The following is a 17,269-nucleotide window of genomic DNA, read 5'->3' on the forward strand; positions in this document are numbered from 1 at the left end:
ACAACTAGAACGTATTAACATATCGGATGTAGAAGAAATAATAATCATAGCAGAGAATCAGAAGGATCTACAAGAAAATTAAATTTGATGCACAGCTTGAATTGTAGTTCTAAACATGTTCCTTGGACAACAATAATCAACTCGCTGTTATTGGCTTGTTGCAGTACTAGTTATCTACCCACGAAATGGAAAAAAGACATAGGGATTAAAAATATAGTTCCAGTTGCTATGATTCATACACAGAACAAACCCAATAAGGTAGACTTCAGCAACACAAATTTTGTTCTGCCTCTTACCAATCGTGACGTTAATGTAATAAAAAGGTGTTATTACTGTCAATGTCAATTGTCAAGATAAATATTGAATTGTTTGAATTTCCCAAACGCCTTTCTTTTAATGACTGTATAGTAAACCAAGAACATTCATATGCTATAAATCAAGGTATAGTAGACACTGATATGATCGTCGAAGTGCATCAAGTTGAAAGTCCGTGTGTTCATGTCTGGCAATTTACCTGTAGAAGAGCCATTGGAGTTTTCAGGCTCCATTGTTACAGAGAAAATTTAGTAGTTTTGACAAATAAAACTCGAGTATGTTCTGTGGATTCATATAAGTACCTTGTGCATTAAAAAAATATCGATGAAAAACATTTTTATATTACAAATTCGTTATAAAGACAAACATTAAATAAAATAAATTACTACGTACATTTATTACAGAAATATTTTTCATTAAATATATAATTATCTATAAAAATATAAAAAACCAACAAAATATGGCGTGTACGTAAAAATATTTATATACTTTATACAAAAATGTATTGAAAAATCTAGATAATCATGTAGCTTATGTCATAAGGATTTTGGTATGACAATAAGCTGTTGTTAAGAAATTGAAAACATCATAGGCAATTTTACAAGTGAAGTATAAACATCAAACGTCAGTTTAAAACACAGATCGACTAATTTCACGCTTTATAGATGGCATTAACCGACAAACTTCGGTTTAAACGTTACCAGTGATATGGGGGTAGTTTAAACTTTAGATAATATGATATTGAGAATTCCAACCTATCTTTTTCAAATTGATAATGTTTTTAACGATATTGCCTTGAGTAATGAAGGATGTGTGGAGATGTGTTAGCTTAAAACAAAATTTTCTTATATTATTGGATTCAGAGACCAATTGAGAATATGCATTTTTACTTAATGAAAAAAAAAAAATATAAAAGGGCTCAAAAAGGATATATACCTAATAAGAAAGAAGTGTTTCCATAGTATTCGTATTTTTTATTTAATTTATCATGTATCTTGTATTTGGGACACTGCAACGAATTAACAATTAATTTGTGACATGTTTTCAAGTTTGACACTTGACATAAAAGTTGAGAAGTTTGTTGTAATTGATTTTTGTGTGCCAAGCGCATGAGCGTCGAGCCCACAAAGTGCTTAATAAATTGGAAAGCAACTTATGACGCTGCTCATGAGAATTAACAGTAGACAGCCATTTAAGGGAAATAAATAATTTTTAATTAAAAAAAAACAAACCATAGATATACAGATCAACCCGTCACATTTATCCACCGGTCTACAAGTGTAGAAAGGATCCTATCATATGACTCCGACCTGATTAATTCGATTAATTTCTGAACAACAATGCGATCGCTCCCTAAACTGATTCGGAATTTGACCGATGAACAAAGGTGGTGGATAAGTTACCACATTATGTAGTATACGTGTTGATGAGTGTGTATGTATGCTGTTGATAAAGAAAAAGCTTTCGCTTTAATGTTTCTTGGGCTATTCGTCTTTTAAAATAACTATAACTACTTGACGTTTCGTCAACTTTTGTGGTTGGTATTTTCAGAAGTTGTCTGTTGCTCCGATTGATATTGACTGAGTCAGCCCTAGAAAGCCTACAAATAATTTAATATTTCTAAGCTTCCCTACGAACTGTTGTAGTATGTGCTGCTCATTCGTGTGATTCTAGTAAACTCATTCCATCTTTAGACTTTTTAAAATAATTAAATCGTTTGTATATTTCTATCCTCTAGAGTACAAGGAAACATTAACAGAATTATTGATTGCCGATTTATAAAATCAAAGATTTATTTGACGACCGTCACTTTTAATCGCATAATCTTAAAGCTACCGATATATTTTTTCGTCAGAAGGATACGTAGCTATAAAATACGGTTGTGTATTTGTTTGATACGGCATCCTTCCCATGGTAGAATAACTGGATGGCCTTAGAATTTGTCCCGATGCAGTAACTTTATGTGGCAATGTTGCAGAATATGCTGCTGCATACGGTGGAACCGCGTAAACTGATGGAGCACCTTTAATGCTACACGCACAGCTACTTCCAGGTCCTACTACACCAACCATCGGATTAGCAGTAGCCAACGGACCTCCCCTATACTGATTACTAGTCATTCTTAGTCTTATAATACATATTATTATTATTAATATGGCTATGAAAGCCACCACTCCCCCCACAATACCTATAATTAATGTATCATCATTTGTAATTGGAGTTTGACCCGCTTGAGCTATTTTTGGTTTAATTTTTTCTGTTGTAGGCATTGACCATATGATATCTGGTTCCGTCTGTTTTGGATGAACTTTAGAGCCTTTTGTAAAAACAGATGTCGAAGGTGAAGCAGTCGACGGTGTGATTTTCCTCGGGTCACAAGTCAGTTCGTCATCCCCGATTTCCACCAACAACTTCCCTGTCAATATACAAGAATTGTTATGACCAAAATAATGAAAATATATTTGATTACCTTTGAGATGTTGCGGTGCAGAACATTTGATAGTAGTCATGTGCAATGGCAGCCATCTTCTTAAAGCTCTGGAACTACAATCGCAAATAATTGGATTGGTTTCTAGACCAATCATTTTTAAATCTCCTCTTCGATCTTCAAAAGTGGCTAAAAGTTGTGGGTTGATGGTGGTTAACTGACTGCCAGTGACATCCAGTATAATTTTCGTTGATCTGGGTACGGGAAAAAACAAAGCTGGAGGAAGAGTCGTTATTGAAGTGTTCATCAAACGAATCACTATTTCAGATCCTAAAAAATGTTGATGATTAAACGCTTTGAGTGTTTACAAGAGTGGTGCAATGAGAAAGATATTTATAAGATTTGTTCAAACCCGTTAAAGAAATGATTCTGTTTTGTGTTCCAACCGACTTAGGTATCGTTTCAAAGATAGACTTTTCGGTACTTGGTAGAGCCAGTACTATTACCAGAATCCTGCATAGCCGGAGACTATGCAGAAAATATCTTTTAGAGCTTTTAGACATCATTCGATTCCTCTACGGATGTTTTAAATACTCGTGTCAAGTCTACGGATGTTTATAAGTAATTTCAAGGGCAGCGCGTGCCTAGACAAGCGAGAGGGAAAGACAGTTTCGCCATCTTTTAGCAACAAGCGGAAATATTCTATTATTTTTGTCGTGAACGATAGAATCTTCCACGCACTTCGAGTATAGACTAGAACTTTCCTTAACCATATAAAACGAGTGCGTCGGCTCGACTTGAGTCAGTTGAGTCGAGTAATCGAAGTGATACGGTTGGAGAAAGATTTTAATTGTAGCACCTATTTATGTGAGCAGATGTTTTTCGTCATGAAAACAAATAAAATAAGAACAAACATCGCAAAAGACTTACGATTGTACATCTCCAATCAATTCTTAGAATAACTACAACTAATATGATAACTGACATCAATGAGAAGTCAGGTATCTGGATCCTCGAGCTCAACATAATTACCTACCATCTTTAATAACTATAATTTAATAAATAAAATGTTATAATAATTCAGTTCATTTATTTATCCCTACTTTAAGGCCCTATAATTCGTCAGAAATGCTACTCAGTAAATTGTCTCAAATCGTCATATTTTAGGTTCCCCTATACGCCTCTATTCTGAGTACATCAGGACAACAACAAAATTTCATAATTTTCAGATAACCCTCGTAGATTAGAGAAAATATCCAAATTAAAAAATATTTGCAACGATGATGAATTTTTGTTTTAAATTTTTTTCACTAACAGCTAAAAACTGTCTGGATAAACCAATAATTAAAATCGCTACATGTCTTAACAAATAACATAAAAAAATTTAATCTTTTTCCATATGGTCTGAACACAATAAAATTGTAACTGAAGCAAATATTTTAAGTAGTTGTTAAACACTAGTAAATTCACGAAGATGACCAGATGACCTTCATACTAGTTTAGGTAGAATTGTACGCTGTTTATTCTTACCTTTGAGACCTGATAAAGTACCAGAAGAAATGCTCCGCAGTCTCGAACCTCTAATTCCTATTTCCTTAAGCCTCGGATGTAACAAAGATTGTAATTGGTCTTTACCTATTGCCGAATCTTTAGTTTCTATATTCAATCTTTCTAGAAGAGGCATGTTCTGTAACAAACCTTGTATATCTAAGTAACCTAATTTCGGATACCAGTATGCGTCTAATGAGGAGAGGTTTGGAACCGCTTTAAAAGCATTCTTTTCTATTCTACTACATTCATTCAAAGAATGCAATCGCAAGTACCTAAAAAATAATTATATTTTCTAAAAATTTTCCAATAAAACGACAAAATTTAATTCATTTATAAAAGCGAGTTTTGTTTTCAACCACTTTTACATTTTAAGAAACCTCATCAGAAGTTTATCGGAGTATGACTTCAAAATTATTTACCAATTATCGGTCAATTGCTCACAAAATGTTGAAACATGTCTAAATTAATAATGTAGAAACTGTTTACGCAACTCTGATCTTCTCAATCATAAGATCTTCCCTGATCGAAATGAAAGATATTTAGATGACCAAATCACTTTCTATCTTCAAATAATCCCATACTTTTATAAGCAAAGCTATGACACTAAAGGCTCCTCCACACTCTCGCGAGAATCTCGTAAGACCGCAAGAAACATGTGAGAAATGCGAATGTGGAACCGATTCGCGTATTTTTCTCAAGTTCTCGCGCGTTTTAAGCGTAACTTGGACAAACGAACTTGAAGTTTTTAGAATATTTTCAAGCGGAACCGGTTTTATGGAATAAAAATTTTAAAGGCTACAAACTAAAAAACCATAATGCGTGGAATCGTCTGAGTGCGCTGATGGAAGTACCTCTTGATGAATTAAAAAAAAACAAAAAAACTTTGCTCAGAGGGTATAAAAATAAAGTTAAGAAATCAGGAAACTGTGGAGAAGGTGTACCGCAGTCACTTCAGCGTCCATCGTTATCGAGCGGAGAACTAAAGAGAGAACTTTGTGAGAGTATGTACCCAAAAGAAGTTCTCACGAGAGTGTGGATGGGTCATAAAAAGAAAAATAAGAAGTGAGCAGATTACGTCGAAACCTAAAATTTTATCATTAAAACGGATTAGTCCCATACGAAATTAAGTAGTCCTTTACATACATTACGGAGTTTCACAAATCTTCAAGTGTTCCAGCCTCTAGGCAGCTAACTTCAGATACGAACGCTCAAAATCAGTCAACCTTTTGAGCTTGTAAAGTAGAGCTAGTGCTTTGATGTATAGTCACAATTAAGACTTGTTTTTAAATCTAATGTATCCCAGAAGAAATTGATAAAGTCATTTAAAGACATTACGATCACCATCTTCTAGGAAATCAAATCCTTATTCAAAGGCAAAAATCACGGAAACCGGTTGAGTTTGTGGAAGTAGAAAGCAGAGAAATAGATAAAGTCATTTAAAGATATTACGAGCAGAAAATATCAAAAAATCCTATTAGATGCAAATTGGCAGTCGATAGCAGAATAATACAGCAGGTATCAAGATTCAATTACCTGGGAGTGAATATATCTAGTAGAAGAAACTTGAAAGAGGAGGCACGAACACAAGCGATAAAAGCATCAAAAGTCAACGGCTCTCTGAGAGATCTAATGTTGAGAAACAAAGCTCACAGAGCAAGACCAGAATCTATAAAACGTATGTGAGACCTATTCTCACATATGCCTCAGAAACCAGAACCGAGACATCAACAAGAAAAAGAATAATGAGAACCACAGAGATGAAAATACTGGGAACTATCAAGGGCGTCACCCTCAGGGACCGAATAAGGAGTGATGACATAGAAGAAAAATTGGGCTTACAGGATGTGGTGGGATGGGTCAGGGCACAAAAAAGATTATGAAGGGATCTGTAGAAAGAATGCCAGAAGACATATGGGCAAAGTGGGCTGAAACTCAGAGACCGAACACACGCAGTTCAGTTCAGCTTCTCAGGAAGATCCAGGAAGAGGCTCAAACATACAGGATTGAACAGGACATGATCCTATTGAAAGAGGAAGAAGGAAAGGAAATCTAGGAAATCAAATCCCTATACAAAGGCAAGAAACACGGAAACCGTTTGAGTTTGTGTAAGGGGAAAGAAGGTTCAGTGCTTAGTTGTATAGTTACAATGAAGAAGTGAGCAGACTATGTCAAAAATTAAAAATTTATCCCAGAAGAAATTGATAAGGTCATTTAAAGACATTACGAGCTTCATAAAAATACCAGCTTAAGTGCTTCAGAGTCTAGAGAACCAATCCAAGGTATGAAGGTTGAAAATACGTAAACCGTGGGTGTGTAGCCACAACAAAGAAGTGAGCGAGATAAAACATGAAAAGAACTATAAGTTCGGAATTCCACTGATACACGCACTTTAATTTAATTTGCAATTAAAAAGCTGCAATGAAATAAACCGGTGAAACTTTTTGTGAAATAACTGATTTTATTTAATTATGATCTGATAACATAACGCTTGAAGATAAATAAAATCTAATGTTATATTCAAAAGATATATGAACAGGTACTTCTGGTATGCATGCGTAAACTTACCTGAGTTTGTTGAGCCCATCAAAATCATTATTGGATATGGAAACAAGAGGGTTTTGTGAAATATCCAAGGTTTGTAGATTATGTAGTAATTTCCAAATAAGCGAGAAATTTGACAAATCCTGTATGTTATTGTTAGACAAATCTAATCTTTCCAGCAAAGTAATTCGTTCAAAACTATCGACATCAAAAACTGATATGTTATTTTGTGATAAATTCAAATATTTCAGAAAAGGCGTTTCTAGCCTTGGAATTCTGTTTATGCCAGTTGCTGCCAAATTAATTTCTCTGACGGTTTTAGGTTCGCTTAAAATGTTCGTAATGGCGTTTGGTGATAGAGGATTGAAAGAAAAGTCTAATTTTTTTATATTCACCATGACACTATCATCCGCTGGTATTTCTCGTAATTTATTGTGAGATAAATCTACGGAATTAACGAAAAAGTATTGTCGTTGCAATGATTTTAAGGGTGCGATTTCGAACTGGTTTCTAGCCAAGTTTATATTTTCCAGCATTTGTAGTCTCACTCGTTCGAAGATAGTTTCCGGTAGATCCGCTAATAAATTTCCTTCGAGATTCAACAATTCCAATCGGACTAAACCTTCAAAAGTTCTATCGCCTAATCTGTCTAATTTATTATAACTGAGATCGAGTATTTGTAATTGGGTTGAGTTGTGGAATGCCATATCGCTTATTAATTCTAACTGATTATTTGTTAAAATTAAATATCTTAGACGAGGCAATTTTGCGAAATCTAACTCTTCTATCGTTTTCAGTTGGTTATGAGACAAATCTATGTATTCTAAAAATTGGAGGTGAGATATGAGCTCGGCTGGGAAAAAATTGAATTTATTTCGGTTGGCTCTTATTTCTTTTAGTCTCGGATGTATTCTAAATGATGAAGGGAAAAGGTAGCTCAATTGATTTTCCGATATATCCAATATTTCTAAACTGCTTCCTGTGTTGAAAAATTCTCCTTTGAATGATGTTAGTTGATTTCCTCTTAGGAACAATTTTTTTATGTTCATTATATTTACAAACGAGCCTAGTTTGATATTGGTTATGTTATTAAAAGACAGATCTATAGTTGATATATTAGACATGTTACTGAATGCACCTTCTGGTAATTCTAAAATATTATTATGAGTTAGATAAATTTCCTTAAGACTTTTAGATTTCATAAGAAATTCGGGTGGAAGCGATTTAATGCCCGCGTAACTCAAATCTAACACCTCTAATTCGGTCAGTTTGTGTAAAAGTGATACTGGAATATTCGTTAAATGTATATTTCTGCTTATATTCAAGTATTTCAAAGATGGTAATAAGGTAAAGAAGTTCCTCGATATATCAGTTAAGTGATTATCGCTTAAATCCAATTTTTGTAACTTGGATAAAGTTAGAGCGGTACCGGCTAAATTCGTTATACGATTCTGCGATAGGTCCAAATTTAATAAGATATTTTCCAAACCAGAAAACGCGTCCGAATTTAACGAACTTAACAAATTCCTCGATAAATCTAAATTTTCCAATTGGTTGAAATTTTGGAACGAAGCCGACGGTAATTCTCTGACTATATTTTTTGAAATAATTAGTGTGGTGATTTTGTCAGCTACGGATCGTAGAATATCTGCTGATAGAGCCGCTACTCTATTATAATCTAATTGTAAAGATGTCAGTTTCGGTAAGCGACCTAATGCAGATGCAGGAATTAGAAGAATGTTATTGTCTTTCAAATTTAGGAACTCCAAGTTATCTAGTCCCTCGAAAGCATCATCTTCAATCTAAAAATGTGAAAAATAACATTAAAGGCATAAGTTTCTTTTTTCATTTACTGTATATGATTTTGGAACATTCCAAAAACGTTAAATTGGAAATATAAATTGATGTTCTTAACACATAAATGTGATTCTTACCTTCACCAGTTTATTAAATAGGAAAAGATTGGTCATAATATAGTTTGAAAGGTTTCTTATATAATTTTCAAGTTTACTGCAAAAATTAATAGAGAAACTAAAAACTTGTGACTACCGATATTTAGTAGAAAACACTCTTCTTAAATTGGCATAATAAACACCTGTAATGATGGATCCCTTTTGCAGGTAATCTAACTAGAATCACTCTCTTTATTCAGCATTTTGGTGTCGTATATTATAGTACTGGACTCGTGACTCTTTTATTGTTATTAATCTTGTAACCAAAGATAGACAAATTAAAACAAATATTTATAACCGGATATGACTTTATCGTTTTACAAAATATTCTTCATTAATATCTACTTTTGCATAAGTTTGAACCAACTTTCAGAGCATTTATTCCATTCCGATTGAGGCACCTCAAAAAGCTCGCATTGTTGTAGAATGATTCGTCTTCTGCGATTGGTTTTCCTGATTTTTTCTAACACTTCTGTTGTTTAGTTTCGAGGTTAGATCTTATAGACGAATTTTGAAGCACTGCGATTGCTTTTTTTCGGCATTTCTTTGCACCAATCGACACGAGCTTTATTTGATCGATTGTCAAATTATGCGGTATCCAACGCAAGCAAATCTTTTTGTCAGCCAAATGTTCATTCAACATTGAATGTATGCGAGTGAAACTAATGCCCAAGTATGTTTCAATCTTATTGCATGACGGAATTGCAATATCAGTTCTCGCAAAGCATCAATGTTATCAACAACAGCTGATTTTGGAGGACCTCAAGAAATTCATCCTGTCGCGATTACGATTAAATTCAGAAACTATAATATTTCTTTAATTTCTTAGACGTTTTATATATGTTTATATCTTAAATCATCTTGATGTTAGGTCCGTTTCGTTATAAAACGGTTATAAAAGTTCTACTGGTTATGTCGGTGAAAAATTTTATCATTTTTCTAACATAACCTCTAAATACAACAAAGGCATCCAAAAGACTCTAAAGAATGATGTGGTTGCATTAATTCATCACTTCACCTCGAAAGAAGTTATAAATTTAATCATGCTAACAATGTGGCAGTGCAAGAAACTGAATTAAAGGGTCACTGTAAGAATTTTGCGAAAATACCGGCTCTGTTCAATTATGTGTTTGAGACTATCCATAAATAAGATGATTTAGTCATGTCACTATATGTATGAATTGCATATAATATTTCAATAACTTACCGTTCGTAAAGAATTAACTCCAATGTTCAATTTCCTAAGCTGTTTTAAACCTAAGAATGTACCTGGTACAATATTTGCTAAATTGTTTCTACTTAGATCCAGTTGGTACAAGCCTTGCAGATTTGCCAAATGACTGTTATCCAAGTTCTGGAATTAAGCATATACAATGGGATCGTAAAGTAATGTAACTTCCTAATAACCTGATTACTGTTAGGTTTAAAAAAAATATTGATTAAACGTTTTTCGAATACTTCGTGATTTCTGCAAAGTCGATTAGGAGTATACTTATAGGGTGTGAGTGAATAGTGTGTATAAGTGAATTTAATTTTAAGTGTTTTTTTAATGGCACTTGAAAGTGACAATTTTTCGCCGAAGCCGCAGGCCGAAATAAAAACATACAATTGTGAATGTGAATTAACATCGTCTGAAATATATGAAAAATAAATACACTTTGGCAAATACAGGAATGAATGTGAATTAGCCACGCACGTCAATGCGCGTTTCTAGATGATGGTAGTAGGGATTAGTACGGTGTCTCAAGCAGTTATACTTGACTAATATTGTCAGTTCTATTGTGTCTGTTATATAGTGAAGAGCACTGCGTGGGTACCTACTTTCATTGTTTTTATTGGATACTGAGAAAAATATTTATTGGTGCAAAATAAAGATATTTTAGTACTTTACGGTATTTGCCAAACTCTACATCTTGACGTTGTTTATTGGTCCTAATAAGTTACTGCTTCTAAATGACAGATTTCGTGAGAAAAAATTGCGTGGTATGCATTTGCAGTGTCGACTAGATTTGGATTCAATTCCACAAAAGAAAAATCGACGTGGTGGGTTACAACTCTTCACAGATTACGATGTCGATGCCCCACTATAGAATTTTAATGTTACACGTTTCAGCGTCTTTAACTTTAACAAGACTGAATATCAAACCAATGTGTGGTGCAAGATGTACGATAAGACAAATCTCCTTCAAAAAACCGATAACGGATAATGGTCAACTCCTAATACGAGACAACTCCTTCAATGTTAGAGAGAACTCTATTTAGCTCATCCACATATAGAACGCTGTTGGCTGTATCACTGGCCCCCATGTATGGAGCAGTACTACTAGGTAATGGGTACTTATAGTACCCATGAAGAATCTGTTTTATAGGATAAGTAGGATAAATCATGGGATGTCATAACGTAAAATGTCGTACATAATACAGTAACTTACCTGGATTAAATTCGAAGATAAATTTAGGTATCGAAGATTCGAAAAGGCTTTTAATGCTATATTGGGAAATTCTACAATATAATTTTGTGATAAATCCAACAACATAAGATTACTTGCTCCCTGGAAAACATCGCTGTTGAACCTAGAAAGTCTATTGTGGGCCAACCTCAAAGATTTTAACCTCTCTAACGGGGATATTGCGTTACTTTCTATTTGCGAAATTAAATTCTTACTAAGATCGATGTGCTCGAGGTAAGGTTGCGATTTAAAAGATTCCGATTTCACCACATCTAAAATAAATCATACTTTAGTAATATTGCTCAATTATGAGATAATTCTGTACAACTATTCGTAACAGCTGTAAATTTAATATTGCTAATATTGCTGCGCGGCTTCGTGCATAAATTTCATGAGTACGGAATGGGCTTACTCGTGTAACGTACTATACTTTTTCTATGCCCATTCATTTTTTCCATTAAATAAAAAACATCACAATTATTTAAACTTTATTCTAAACTTGTTAATAACAATTGAACAATTCAGAAACTTATTAATTTGTTCTGTAAAAAGGATTTTCGTTTTTTTTTTACTTCTAAAACCATTGTTAATGTTATTGTTATTATTAATGTTTAGTGTAGTTCTTAGCCTCGAATAAATGGCCCATACAGAAGATGGCTTCATAGTTTTTGATATTTTTTCAAAACACGCAATTAAAACATTCTCCAAAAAGGATTTAACGTTATGCTTGTGTCGCCAATCCATAAATTTTTGATAGATAATTTCTTACCTTTCTTTGGATTTTAGCGGTAACACATTTTGTGTGGCAGCTTGAGCTTTTTCTAAAATCTCTGGTGGAGTTCTCATAATTTCATCATTTTCACTACTAACAGACATATTCGTAGATAAAGTTGAGAAAATGTTCGTATACAATCATATTTTGTTCAAGAAATTGACAATATAAATGACATTACATTTATTTATTTGAGAAAACGTGTCCTATTTTTAAAGAAATTGTATAATGTGCTGTCTACATTTAGGGGCATCACTCTTTCAATCCTAAATATATCTCGCTAATGCCAAAAGTTTTTATATTTTTGTATTTGTATAAATAGACCAAATAAAGTCTTACGTAAATAAAAATTTGATTGTAATTTAATTAAACCAAGAAGTTTAAGTTTTCTTCTTAAAACGCACGTGTATGTTGAGACCTAATTACGTGCATGTTATTGTTAAATGTCATTTACAAGGAATGTTGACAGTGCGATTTTTGACATTTACAAACATGGGCGTAGAAAAAATCGTATTCTGAACAATCGGACGTTTTGGTTATCACTTATCACGCGAAAATGTTATTATACATCGATGTAAGTAACATTGAAACCATTCAGAATTAACAGCGCTGTTAGCGTTAAAATTTTTGTACCGAATAAGCCCATTAGGTAGAAGGCGTGACTTAGTGGTAATACATAGCATGACGAGTTTCACTACTAAAAAAATGAAGAACGACGTCAGGTATCACAATAAAAGTTTGACAATTTTGTCGTGTCCCACCACTGTGCCAATTACCCGGATGAAATTTGAATAATTTGTGGAGAATCCGACTTAGGCCCTCATCCCACTAAGGCGACGCAACGCAACGCGATTATAAATAAATATCGTGACTACGACGGGACACCAAATCGTTCACATCGATTCAATTTATATAGAATCGAATAAGATAGAATTTTTTTCATTTAGATTCAAATCAGATAGATTCCATTCATACAAATGAAATCAAGATTTAAGAAAAAACCAGTGCACATTTGCCCTAATAATTAATCGAATAATGATAATTAAGCTTGTATCTCTGAAAGTAGCTTAACGACCTCAATAGAATAGAACAATATTATAATTTATGAAGTGAGCTGAAAAATTCGTAGACTGGAATAGGAAAAACATTTTTTTTAATAGAATTTGACTGTATTATTCAATAGAATTGCCTTCGTGGGTGTTTTATAGTATGATTTCTCTTCGGCCCCCTAAATAGGATTCAGTAACCTCTTCATCATCTCAAAATGTTTGTCCAAGGAGTATCCTCTTGAAGTTTGAGAGCATCGTTTTCATTGATTTGTACCACGGTGCATTTCTTGATAAAACAGCACTTTCTTCTTTTTCATATGGGGCAGTTTTTACCTCAATTTCGTCTTTAACACGATCCAATAACACTAAATAATTGGCCCCGTTTATGGTTTTTCCGTTTTAAAGATGAATAAAGGTGAATACTAAACGTTTTGAAGACGGTTCATCACGTGCAATCTACTCGTTGACTCTCCATTGGACCATGATGTGAAAAGACAGAGACAAATTCGGATTTATTGCAATTGAATAGCTCAAAACATTGCTCAGAATCATCAATTCGTTGTTGTTTTTCGATCGATTGAAGCTTGCGCGGCACCCACTTTTAATAGAGCTTTCGCATATCCAAAAATTCATTCACGATATGTCCAACACGTTTCTTTGATATCTTTAAGTTCACAGCTATCTGTCAGTCAGCTTCAATTTTCGGTTTTCCGAAATTATTTTTTCGATGTTTTCGTCGTTGACATCCTCTTTGGAGCGTTCACTGCATGTAACGTTTTCTGCGTTCATTTAGCCTCGTTTAAACTTAGCGAACTCCTTCTAAACAATTGATTTCCTGGGACAGGGTCCAAATAATGTTTATCAAGCTGGGCTTTGGTTTCAATAGTATATTGTTGTCAAAAAGGAATGCTTTATTAAAACAGGAAAATTATTTTTACAAATTTTTTCAAATTAACAAAAATGCTTTAGTCAAAACGCTATAACTCACAAACTAATAGTACGACTAATTTGTAGACGTATCTTTTGGAGGTTAGGGTTAATTGAAAATCATATGGATTTATACTAGTAGCGTCACCTGTCATCTGTCAGCCTACGAACTTTTCGGCCCGCCTACATTCAGAAATTACTTTATATTTTTTGTACAACTGCCATTGAAAGTGTCACTTTTAATGACAGTTAACAGTGTTAAAAGTGATTGTTTACGTGAAAGTGTGTTAAAAATATTTTTAACGTGGTTTTGTGATTATTTCAAGATTAAAATCCGTTTTGAGTTCAATGTCATTCCAAATTCGCCTATTTTGTTATCAAAATAGGGCAGTTATAAAAAACATTGTATGATATTTGTGTAAATAGGGATTTTATTTTATTTGTGAAATCATTCAATCCGTTCCGCAAATTTCGATAAATATTTACCTATTCGATTATCTTCTAGAGAGAGTAGTCTCATTTTCTGCGGGCCGTTCAAAGAATAACTTGGAACAGAACTAAAACTATTTCTTCCAAGATAAAATTCCTAAAAATTGAATAGAATTTAGGAAAATACCATATATGTTTCATATTAAACACATTTACTTGTAAACTATCACATCCTTCCAAAATTCCTTCCTCGATGGCTTTAATACCGTTTCCACTTAAGTCTAAAATTTGAAGATGACTCAATCCGCGAAACTCTGTACTAGAAAAGATCGGATTCAACGTATCACCTAGAAGATTATCGCTTAGTCTAAGTTCGACAAGCGTAGATTTGAGTCCTTGTAGCATTCTTTCCGTTAGTCGTCTCAACGAGTTTCCGGATAGGTCTACGCTTCTTAAAGGAAGGTCAGTTGTTGTGAATACCTATAAATAAAAAAAATCAAAATTTAAACATAAATTTTTATTTCAGAATGTAAAACGCGATTACAAAAAAATTAACGTTCTAATTTGATGCCAAGGTGTGATCCTCTCGAGCTCGTACTTTTATTGTAGTAGGTTGCAAAGGGATAAGTGTTTACTTTCCATTCAAGTTCAATTGACATACATAAATAAATAAATCTTACCTGGGTCGGTAGTGATTGGTGACCTGACCATCTTTGACTGAAGGATACTATGGGAGCGCCGTATGGTAAAGAAGATACTTCGCTAGAAAAAACTACTCTATCACAGTTAACTTCAATTGAGGGGTTACCACCTAAAGCTTGCTCTATGGGTCCTAACGTACATCTACATGGGAATCGCAATTCTCTGGAAATTTCTATACATGGCCTGGAATCTTCCGAAGTAGATTTTGTAACAAGGAGCAGGAAGAGAAGGAAATCCTTCCAGTGATCCATCTGTAACACAATATTATACATCTTATATCAGCTTTTCTTTATTTTAAAGTGAATGTTTCGAATTCTTTATTATCGTGTAGGCAACTATATTATATCGTAGAATAAACATGATCTAATAGATGCGAGAGTACCAAAATTTGAGTAGGAGACGTTAAATATTCATAATTCTGAAATTAGTCATAATATGCTGGTTTCATCGGTTAAATTTTAACGGTAGTGTAGTCTACTTAAATTTTTTTATGCTGACAACCTCTGTTATGCAGAAAAGCCAGAAGTTAAATTCTGGTTAATCAATATTGTTTTTTATGAGTTATAATTCTGTAATTTGATAATTAACGTGTACTGTAGATGGTGTTATTTATGTAAAGAAGTTAAATAGATTATCCATTATTTAGGTTAATTTGTTCATCTATCGATATAATAACGCACTTACCGAAGACATTAATTCAAATGAATAATTTTCGTTTTATCTTCGTAACTTGTTTGCAAGTTACACATTCGCACATGAACTCCTAAGCCGTGACTATACGAAAATTTTGGTTTTTAAGCCAAATATGTTCTAAATAGCAACAGAAACAACGCTGCTAACGTGATTTTTTTGCTGGTATCTTTTTGGCAACAGTGTTTTTGACAGATCACGCGTGAATTGTGTCTTGTGTCATTGTCAAACCTGTTCAGTTTTGTCTAAAATTTAATCATGAGTCGACTTATGAACGAACAACGCTAACAAATTATTGAATTTTACTATTAAAATTCAAGCTCGGTTAAGAGAATGCATCGCTCAGTTCTTCCAATTTCTGGGCAGTTTGGTCGGCTTAGTGAGGGAATTATTCGGAAGCTTGTGACTAAATTTCGAACCCAGTTTACACTATTGGACATTTTGTGAAAGGATTTGGGTGTAAAACCTTATAAGACACAGCTGGTGCAAGAATTGAAACCACACGATCTCTCATAACGTCTAACATTTGGTGAATGGGCGCTGGCAAATTTGGAGGGAGATCCACTTTTTTATCGAAAAATTGTGTTCAGCGACGAAGCTCATTTCTGGTTGAATGGATACAACAAGCAAAATTGCCGCATCTGGAGTGAAGACCAGCCGGAAGCATTGCAAGAGCTACCAATGCATCCCGAAAAAGTCACTTTTTGGTTGGATTATGGGCTGGTGGCATCATTGGGCCGTACTTCTTCAAAATCGACGATGGCCGGAACGTTTCTGTGAATAGCGAGCGCTACCGTGTGATGAGTGACGATTTTTTTGCCCAAAATGGAAGAATTAGACATGCCCGACATGTGGTTTCAACAAGACTGTGCCACATGCTACACGGCACGCGAAACAATGGTCAAATTGAGAGCCGCCTTCAGTGAACAGTTCATCTCACGTTTGGGGCCCGCCTAGATCGTGTGATTTAACATCTTTGGACTATTTATTGGGGGGCCTTGTTAAGACTAATGTCTTCAGGGATAAACCAGCAACGATTGACGCACTGGAAGCCAATATTGAAGCATTTATACGTGAAATACCGACCGATATGTTGGAGAGAGTGTGCCAAAACTGGACCTTGTGCATGGGCTATCCAAAGCGGAGCCGCGGCCAACATTTGCATGAAATCATCTTCAAACATTAAATTATACTGATCTTTCTATCGAGTACATGTGGTTTTTTTCAAATTCAAATCCTATACCTCTTAAAAAATCACTGACTATAATGAAACACTTCCCACTTACAAAGTTTACGGCTAGATTGCGTTGGAAGCATTGGACGCTTCGTGTGGTATCGGCTTTATATTATTACGAACAAGTTCGCAAAATTATTTCGAAGTGCGAGAATTCCAGAGCAATTACATTTGGAGATGCATGAAATAGAAAATGAGAATCTATGTCAGCTAGAGTCATCCCATTTTC

At 34.1% G+C, this 17,269-nt stretch overlaps 1 protein-coding gene across 2 annotated transcripts in view; it reads right to left on the minus strand.

Annotated features, from left to right (window-relative positions):
* Window positions 1-836: 836 nt before the first annotated feature.
* The window catches only part of LOC130891068 (protein artichoke), a 47,779-nt gene continuing 31,346 nt past the window's right edge, over window positions 837-17,269 (minus strand). For both annotated transcript variants that reach the window (XM_057795581.1, XM_057795580.1), the window contains exons 2-10: window positions 15,095-15,367; window positions 14,631-14,894; window positions 14,472-14,571; window positions 11,220-11,509; window positions 9,995-10,141; window positions 6,860-8,637; window positions 4,274-4,566; window positions 2,786-3,073; window positions 837-2,731 (exon numbers count right to left, since the gene is read on the minus strand). In XM_057795581.1, coding sequence (XP_057651564.1) covers window positions 2,148-2,731; window positions 2,786-3,073; window positions 4,274-4,566; window positions 6,860-8,637; window positions 9,995-10,141; window positions 11,220-11,509; window positions 14,472-14,571; window positions 14,631-14,894; window positions 15,095-15,367 — 4,017 coding nt within the window. In that variant the 3' untranslated portion in view covers window positions 837-2,147. The remainder of the gene's footprint in view (window positions 2,732-2,785; window positions 3,074-4,273; window positions 4,567-6,859; window positions 8,638-9,994; window positions 10,142-11,219; window positions 11,510-14,471; window positions 14,572-14,630; window positions 14,895-15,094; window positions 15,368-17,269) is intronic.

Source organism: Diorhabda carinulata, chromosome 3 (assembly GCF_026250575.1).
Source record: "Diorhabda carinulata isolate Delta chromosome 3, icDioCari1.1, whole genome shotgun sequence".
Taxonomy (NCBI): Eukaryota; Metazoa; Arthropoda; class Insecta; order Coleoptera; family Chrysomelidae; genus Diorhabda; species Diorhabda carinulata.